The sequence below is a fragment of the Octopus bimaculoides genome, chromosome 1 (genome assembly GCF_001194135.2).
Source record: "Octopus bimaculoides isolate UCB-OBI-ISO-001 chromosome 1, ASM119413v2, whole genome shotgun sequence".
NCBI classification, from domain to species: Eukaryota; Metazoa; Mollusca; class Cephalopoda; order Octopoda; family Octopodidae; genus Octopus; species Octopus bimaculoides.
The window spans coordinates 193816347-193826259 of NC_068981.1; the positions used below are offsets into that span (position 1 = coordinate 193816347).

At 39.9% G+C, this 9913-nt stretch overlaps 1 protein-coding gene across 1 annotated transcript in view; it reads right to left on the reverse strand.

Moving 5' to 3' along the window:
• LOC106877668 (protein DD3-3) overlaps positions 1-7379 on the reverse strand; it is a 116267-nt gene extending 108888 nt beyond the window's left edge. The window contains exon 1 of the mRNA XM_014926617.2: positions 6985-7379. Coding sequence (XP_014782103.1) covers positions 6985-7079 — 95 coding nt within the window. The 5' untranslated portion in view covers positions 7080-7379. The remainder of the gene's footprint in view (positions 1-6984) is intronic.
• Between the last annotated feature and the right edge of the window lie 2534 nt (positions 7380-9913).

Below are 9913 nucleotides of genomic sequence, written 5' to 3' on the forward strand. Positions count from 1 at the left end.
TATATATATATATATATATATATATATATATATATATATATTTATTTACTTGAAATTTTCAGAAAAACAAAAGACAAAGGCAGGTGTATAAACAACAAGCAGGTGTGTTAATTTGATGCTCAGGAAAGGAACACAAGGAAATAAACAGAGAGAGAATAAAAAACTTGTGGATGTAGCAGTCAATCATGTATATGTTTGTGTGTCTGTGTTTGTCCCTCCACCATCACTTGACAATCAATGTTGATGTGTTTACGTTCCCATAACTTAATGGTTCAGCAAGAGAGACTGACAGAATAAGTACAAGGCTTACAAAGAATAAGTTCTGGGGTCGATTTGTTTGACTGAAGGCAGTGCTCCAGCGTGGCCACAGTCAAATGACTGAAACCAGTAAAAGAATAAAAGGATATAAAAGAATATCTTTTGTCTTTTACTTGTTTCACTCATTAGACTGTGGCCATGCTGGGGCAATGCCTTGATGAATTTTTAGTCAAATGAATTGACCCTGGTACTTTATTTTAAGCTTAGTACTTGTTCTTATCAATCTTTTTTGCCAAAATACTATACTATGGAGACGTTAAAACACCAACACCCACTGTCAAGCAATGGTGGGGGACAAACACGGACACACACACACACACACATTGATATATGCTTTTAAAAGCAAAATCTCAGGGGAAGAATGTACAACTCAACATAAGCTAGTGATAAGTGACTTTAAGCTTAGGGCCAGAAAGATCCTGAGATGCAAAGCCAATATGGAAAAGCTCAAAGACCCTCCAAATGGGTAGAGATGTAGAGATGTCCTCAATGAGGCCTTTGATGAGAAGGAGGGAGAGACAGAACCATATGGCAACTGATTTTCTACAGGACAATCTACTAAGGGCAACAGACCGAATTTGTGGTTGGAGCAAAGCCTCTACCAGACCAAAGGTAATGCTGCGAGGACCATAAAAGAGAAGTGACGGGTCTGGACAGAGCAGAAAAAGAGGGGGTAGTAGCAAAGAATGATATCAGAAGACTAAAAGGGAGGCTTGACGTCAGGTCTGTCTAGCTAGGGTAGAAGCAGAAATGAAGAGGTTTGCCAATGTCATACAGCGTGAAGATCAGAGATTTGAATTGTTCTGGACTGCCAGACAGTGTTTCAGTGAGAACTGAGATATTGTAGGAGAGAAGTGGGTGTGGATGGATAATGGTGGCATTTTGTGATGTGGACAAGAAAGGAGTGTGGAAAAGTTACTATGCGAGACTGTCGAATGTAGAGAATGAATGGGATAAAAGGAATCTCCCTCATGTGAGCCCAACAGAGGGACCAGCTATCCTAGTGGACAGCAGTATGGTAGATGAGACAATTAAAAAACATGAAAACCAGGAAAACTTCTGGTCCATCTGGAATCACATGGTAGGATACGGGCTGGTCACCAAGATTCTGAGTTTGATTCCAGGCAGTGACCTGAATAATAATAATAATAATAATAATAATAATAATAATAATAATAATAACATCGCAAAAATACCTTCGGAATGAGAACCCAGGTTTGAAATTTCCCCCAAGACACCTGATGAAGGCTGGAGGGTGTATCAGCCGAAACATTGTGTTAACAACAAACAAGATGAGGAGAAATATCCATCAAATGTAAATAATGTAAATAATGTACATAATTCCTCATTTCTTAAATATAGAACCCTATGTCACCCATATTGTTAATTAGATCATTCAAGGTGTAACACCCAATCACTAGCATAGCAGCATAATTGTTAGCTGCTACATAGGTAAGGGTGATGCATTAGATAGAAGCAACTATAGAGGCATCAGACTCCTGGACAATGTGATGAAAATTACAGAGTGAGTTATTGTCCAATTAATTCAGAGCAGAATCAGGCAAGACGAAATGCAGTTTAGCTTCGTCTGGGGAAGAAGCACTACTGACACTATTTTCATAGTCAGGAGAAGTACAAGAGAAGTACTTAGCTAAGAACGAACCATTATACTTGGCATTCGTTGATCTAGAGAAAGCCTTCAACAGAGTTCCCTGCTGTGTGATATGGTGGGCTCTGAGGAGACTAGGGATAGACCAGTGGCTGATGAAAGCTGTACAGGCCATGTACAAGGACACTGTCAGTACTGTGAGAGTTAACAATAAGTATAGCAAAGAATTTGGTGTACAGGTAGGGGTTTATCAAGGCTCAATCTTTAGTCTCCAGCTTTTAATCATTGTCCTTCAGGCCATAACAGAGGAATTCAAGATTAGCAACCCCTGGGAACTACTCTATGTTGATGATCTTGCCCTCATAGCAGATTCCATATCAGAGCTAGAAGAGAAATTCCAAGTGTGAAAGCAAAACCTGGAATCTAAGGTCCTAGTAAGCAAGAAAACTGACAGGACCCTACCCCTGTCAGGTAGGTGGCCCTGTTCAATTTGTAGGGAAGATGTAGGCAGGAACTTCATGTGGTGTACTCAATGCAAGCTATGGACACACAAAAGGTGCAGTGGATTAATAGGAAGGTTATCAGAGAAGATGGTTTTTGTATGCAGAAAATGCACAGGATCCATAAAAACTACAGAGACTCAGTAAATAGATTCTCTCAAATGCGCTGGTGGCTCATTAAAGGTTGTAGATAATTTCTGCTATCTAGGGGACTAAATTGATAGTGGGAGAAGATTCAGAGAAAGTGTGATAGCTAGAATAAGAATAGGATGGCATAAATTCAGAGAACTATTACTTCTGTTGGCCATGAAAGGTTTCTCTCTCTGAGTGAAAGGGAGATTGCATGATGCAGGCATACGGACAGCAATTCTACATGGTAGCAAGACATGGGCCCTGAATGCAGAGGACATGCAAAGGTTAGAAAGGAATGGGATTTGTATGCTCCACTGGATGTGTAATGTAAGTGTAAATGTTCAACAGTCTTTTGAGAGAGGAGTTAGGCATAAGAGGAATTGGTTATTGTGTGCAAGAGAGGAGACTGCACTGGATACCAACAGCTCCATAAAAGAAGCGCCAATATCTCATAGTGGATGGATCACGTGGAAGTGGGAGACCCAGGAAGACATGGGATGAAGTACTGAAGAACAACCTCAGGAAGCTGAACCTTTCAGGTGAGATGACAAAGGACCAGGTCACCTGGCACCTTGCTGTACTCAAGAAGACCCATGCCTCGCCGCAGAAATGTTAGCCCTGGTTCCTTTGGTGATCTAAAGCACTTCTGACAGTGCCATGTAAAGCGCCCATGTGGTGCCTCATTAAAGTGATCATGCAGCACCACATAAAAGAGCCCGTGTGGTGTCATGTAAAAGCGACCAGCACACTCTGTGAAAATAGTTGGCATCAGGAAGAACAGAAACCATCATGCCAAATCAAACTGGAGTCTGGTTCAGCCTTCCAGCTGGCCAGCCCTGGTCAAACTGTCCAACCCATGCCAGCATGGACAACAGGCATTAAATGATGATGATGATATGTGTGTGTGCCCGATAGGTTTCTTTCTACCAGATCCACTCATCACAAGGTCTTGGTTGGTCCGAGGCTAATGTAGAAGACACTTGCCCAAGATGCCACACAGTGGGATTGAACCAGGAACCATGTGGTTGGGAAGCAAACTTCTTACAACAAAGCCATGCTGTACATACACACACACATATATTACACACACATATGTATTAAACACGCACACACATATATTACACACACACACACACATATATATTACACACACACATATATATATATATTACATATACACACACACACTTTGCCCGGTGTCACAGTATCTTTCCGCTCTGTTTGCTTTCCCCGACCTGCGTGTTCTACCCACATTCCTTGTCTCACTCTATTATTGCCATCTGCTGGCTCCTGACCTGGGTGTTCCACCCACACGAAACAAGAAAACTTTTCCCTCATCCTACCCCAACAAACCAATCTACATCTCTTCTCTTGCATTTCCTCCTTCATTCACTTTGCCTAGCTCTCATTACCCAATCCTGTCCTCACACCCCTGTTCTTCTGTACCATTACTAACAGGTAGCCCTAAAACTCTATATATACCCAGGTCTTTTGCCAATTACTCACACTCTTTAATCGCACTCCCTTCACAATAGCCTATCACTTATATAATGGCATTTGAAACGCAGGAGTAAGTCTTGGCACTTGCCCTTATCAATATCTCTCTCTTCCTTTACTCAACCATCTCATTTATACTGATCCCCATTCCTTTTGCCAGCATCTCCATCCTGTGGTCTCCCACTCTCTCTCTCTCTCCTCCTACACTTCCTTCAGGTCGGGCAATTGTGTATTTTCTTTGTGGTAGCAAACCTGTTTCTGTCTTCATTCCTGATCTTCCTCTCTCCAGCCAGGTAACCTTGTACTTCCTCTTCAGCAAGACACCTGTATCTGTCTCACTATAACCTTTTCCACATCACCTCCTCCCCTCTTAAAAATTATTGTCTTGCAAATACTTGGTGACCCTGTCAGTGCAGGTGCCACTTAAAAAGCACCCAGTCCACACTGTAAAGTGGTTGGCATTTGGAAAGGCATCCAGCTGTAAAAACCTTGCCAAAACTGACCTCGCCTGTGCTTGTGCCACATAAAAAGCACTAAGTCCACTCTGCTGAATGGTTGGTGTTAGGAAGGGCATCCTGCTGTAAGAATCCTGCCAAAACAGTCACAGAACCCCGGTGCAGGCTTCGGCCTGGCCAGCTCTTGTGGTAACGTCCCACCCATGCTAGTGTGGAACACCAACGTTAAATGATGATGATGATGATGATGATGATATATACACGCAGAGAGAATATGTATAGGTGAACTTCCGTAATATAAGTTTTTCCATCTTTTTTACTTTAACAGTTTTATTTAATTATATTTTAAGTTAATAAACATTACATTTTAACAAGTAGCACTTGCTTCAACGTTTCGTAATAGCCCCATGAAATGTGATAAAAGTGAAATAATATTCCTATGTACAACAGGTCGTATTTCTCATTTTTATCTACAGGCCATACTATGCACGGTGGGAAAAGTATAAAGTATATCTGAACGAAGATGTTCCAGCCGGGACCATTCTATCTTTCAATCCCATCCATCGGCCAGAATAGAACAATAATGTAGTTCTTTGTCCTTTTTTTTTATGTAAAAAGTCAGTATGACGCGATTTACGAGTGATTTGGTTGCTATTTCTAGCAGGCTAAGCGACCAAATAAGTAGCAACTTAATTGGTTTTATTGCAGCTATAGTATACAGTGGTGGCGATGGTGAGTTATGACTGATGAGTGTTAATGTTGTAAGCTGTTGAACAAGAGGTTTTCTAGCACGCACACACACACATATACATGTTTCATAGCGAGCGGAACCACGGAAGTAGTAGTAATACATACATACAAACTTTTGTACATACATACATACATACAAACTTTTGTACGTACATACATACAAACTTTTGTATGTACATACATACATGCATGCATGCATGATTAAAAGTGTGTCTATATTATAATTCTATTCGATAGCAATCCTTGACTGGTAGCTTAGTTGACTGCGAAAGACTGAAGGGCAAAGCTGACCATGGCAGGATCCGAAAGTCCCGACTTGCCCCTTCTACCAGTTCACCTCTTGGTACATACGTCTTTCTCTTTCTTGGTCACTGAAAGAAAGCAGCAAACATTTTGTTTTCTGTTGACAACTTAACACGGTTGAAAGGCAGGCAGTATAATGTCCGCTTTCTTAGTCACTCATATTTTGTTTGGTCCCTCTGTTTTACGCTTCTTTCTCGAAAATAATAGCATACAAACAAAATAACATCACTGCTCTTACTATGATTGAGAGCAAGCAGTAAAAAAATTGCTTTACCTTTCTTTCTCTTGACCACTTTAGACCAAGAAATGAAGGAATGCGAAGTAAAAGTAAATATGACTACAAGGAATCTAGTGAAAATTATCAATAACCAATTATATATTACACAAAAGTTATTTATTGTGGAAAAATAGTAAGGCATACAGTACATGCATTGCATACATAGATCCTTCGCCCTTGAAGTCTTCTATTATATAATTCCAGTCACAAATTAGATACAATACCCGTTAGAAGAGAAATCGAGACTGGAAAACGAAAAGCAAATTTGATCTCAGCGAGATTTGAACTCAAAACTTGAAATATTTAGATCCTGCAAAATAGATTACCAATCCACAAATAGAGTTCCTATTTTATATCAAAATATGGAGAGAAAAAAACCTAAATACCTAATATATACATACATATATACACACAAGTGTGTATGTGATATCTGGGTAGGGTAGAAACTTTGGCAGGGTAATACTTGGTGCTCTTCGGAGTAGTTCGTCCGCTTTGGTCCTCACCAAACACCCATCTCTCACCCGTGGCCGCTCGAAGTTGTTTACTTACAACAACGGCCACAACCCGGGCAGTGGCTTCCATAGCTCTACTTATACCATGGTGAGGGTAGCCAACGGCTCTCAAATCCTCGTTGAGCTACGGTTTGTCTACACGTACATACATGTATGTAGGTACGTACGTACGTATGTATGTGTGCGTGCGTTGCTAATGTTTGTTTTTTAAGTTGTTAAAATGAAAGCAATTTAACATTAAACTGAAGCATTACTCAATACTTGTTATAGAGTACATATACTTTTACAAGAGCAATGGTGATAGTAACTTCGAAGTTTCAGTCTGCTAGCCTTCGTTGGACTGTCCGAAATCACTGTCATCTTTCTTGTAGAGTTTGAACTTCGCCTAGGTCGACATGCTGAGTCAGTCGAGAAAAAACAAGTTTTTAGATCGATTTTATCGAATCCACTGGAGTCTTTGTGTCGTAGCCTTCGCGGATATTTTTCGTGTGCGTGTATGTTTATGTGTAGATATATAGATAGATAGTGTGCGAGACAAAGACAGGCACACAATAGGAGAGAGAAAGAATAAGAGAGAGATTGTTCTATTGGACAAACGTTTGATGAGGGTTGGGGAAAAAAACTCACTTACCTGGGGTTATGGAGATATATATCAGCTTCGATGAGTAAAATGCCTGACAAGAACACCACCACCTGACATATAAACCCATATCGCTTCGTTTCCATTTACACAAAATAAATGTCTCGTTTAAGTCCCCCTCTCTCTCCCGTTGTTTATCTATTCGGTCCTTCCTTCGTTTATGTTTTGTATCTTATCTTTGTTACAATTAACTCAAATCTTTTCTTTCTTTCTCCTTTGTTTCTTTAGTTTTCCTATGACGCATTTTTTTAAACTTTTATCCACGCTGTTTCCTTTTCTGTCTCTCTCTCTCTCTCTCTTTCATTCCACCCTCAGGAGGGTGTGTGAGGTCAAACTATTCAATAATGTAGTTCTCTCTCTCTCTCTCTCGCCTTCTCTCTTTGTCTATATAACAGGAGTGTACATAAAAGTGTATATTTGGCGCAACACCCCCCCCCCATCCCTATCAAATTCTCGGTGGCTAAACATGTATGTAAGCTCAAGCATGGCTGTGTGAGTAACAAGGTCACTTCGCAACTATCTTGTTTCCGGTTCAGTCCCCAACTAAACGGCATTTTGAGCAAGTGTGTTCTTCTAATAGTGAATAACACTGGACATGCATTTTTTTTCAAGTTTCTGTCGCATGAGATCTTTCTTACTGATTCTGTTGTTTTTGTAATTTCAAATCTGTCATCGGTTTTGCTCGCCGTACTCTAGATTTCTTGCAATTTGAAGATGAACTTTTTATACATTTATAGTTAAATTGGACAGATTGAGATACATATATCCTACTTACAAAGAATTAACAATTTTGTTAATTCTTTGTTTTTTGTGTTTTTCCAGATCTGATCATGCATGGCTTCTTCAAGTAGACATAGATGTGTGCAGTATGAGTGATCCTGATGGCTTCACACTTATTCGTCAAAGATGCAATATCACTTTGTATGTGAGACGGGCTTCGGAGTTCCCAAGACAAAAAATAGGCCCCTCATGTTGTGTCATAACTGTGAGGAAATGCTACGTGACTGGACAAAAGGAAAGCGAAGGGCTTATCGTTTGGAGTTCCTATGGTTTGGCGGGAGCCCAAGGGAACACAAGTGACTGTTATTCTTATATGGTCAACGCAAAAACATCAGCAAGAAAAATAGATGAAAAATATATTATTCCAGCATTCCTTCAGCAATTTGACCTATTATACACTCTGAGACACTCTCGATTCCAATTTTCCTTGGGTTTACCCCTTCCGAAGACGAAGCTAGCAAACAAGCTAGCAATCAAGAAATTATATCAGAATTCCAAGACCCATGGTACCGAAAAATCAACTCTTCAATAGTTTGGCTAAATGATTTAATGCCTGATTTTGAACTCTCCAACACTGCAGCTGAAGTTCTAGTGTCCTGATTGCAAGAAAAACATCTACTTGACCAAACTGCAAAAGCTTCTTATTTTCGAAGCCGGGACCATATTTTTGTGTCATTTATTTATTTATTCATTCATTTATTTTTCAGAAGAGAAACGCTTTGTTTACTGCCACAACATGTCTGGTCTTCTCCAGGAATTAGGAATCCCTTCGTACAGTTCAACTGATTGGCGACTATTTTTAGATAGTTCTAGGCGCATCTTAAAGTGAGTTCTCCTACATAATGGCAATGTTTATGAAGCTGTCCTAGTTGATCACACAAGAAGAATACAATGACATAAAAATGGTTATTGACCAACTAAAATATGAACATACCATTTGTGTAGATCTGAAAATGGTCGATTTCCTCCTCAGCCAACAGAAAGGTTTCACAAAGTACCCTTGCTATCTCTGCATGTGGGACAGCCGAGCTCAAGAGAAACACTGGATTTAGAAGAAGTGGCTCATTCGTGAGACTCTGGTAGCAACTATGTCAAATATTACGAATGATCCAATTGTCAGTCGAGAAACAATTATTTTTCCCACCATTCCATATAAAGCTAGGCTTGATGAAACAATTCACTAAGGCATTTAATACTGATGGCGAACGTTTTCAACACATAGTCACTGCATTTCCTGATTTGTCATTCGAGAATATCAAAGCATATCTCAGATTTGTGCCCTTGTATGTGATAAGAAATCTGTTAGAAAGATGAATGACGAGGGAAGAGCAGTATGGCTATCATTTGTAGCAGTCTTAAAAACATTTTCTTGAAAGCAGAAAAGCAGATGACTATGAAATTCTCGTAAATATTATGCTGTTGGCTTTCTATAATCTTGGGTGTGACATGAGCATTAAACTCCATTTCCTGCAAAGTGACCTCGATCAATTCCCTGGAAACCGTGAAGATGTAAGTGACAAACAAAGAAAGCGCTTCCACCAAAACCGCAGGATCATGAGAGAGCGTTATCAGGAGCGAAGGGACAAAAACATGATGGCAGACGACAGCGAGCTGGCAGAAACGTTAGCACGCTGGACGAAATGCTTAGCGTTATTTCGTCTGCCGCTACGTTGTGAGTTCAAATTCCACCGAGGTCGACTTTGCCTTTCATCCTTTCAGAGTCGATAAACTAAGTACCAGTTACGTACTGGGATTGATGTAATCGACTTAATCTCTTTATGTGTCCTTGTTTGTCCCCTCTATGTTTAGCCCCTTGCGGGCAATAAAGAAATAAAAAACATGATGGCAGACTACTGCTGGAGCATTAAACGAAATTTCCCTACGAAAGTCTACAAACGTAAGGGCTCCAAGCGCAACTTTTTGTCTGAATAAGATCTATCGTTGTTCTATCTTCCGTCCCAATCTGTTTCTCAACTATGTACACCTCTCATTTGTATATAATATATATATTCAACTGAAAAGCAAATGGCGAAAAAACTGGCACAAGATAACATTTATTTTACTCAGCATCAGAATACGAAATTTTTTTTGTAGCTTAATTTTTATTGTGGTGCACTAATTCGTACATATGAGTGAAGTT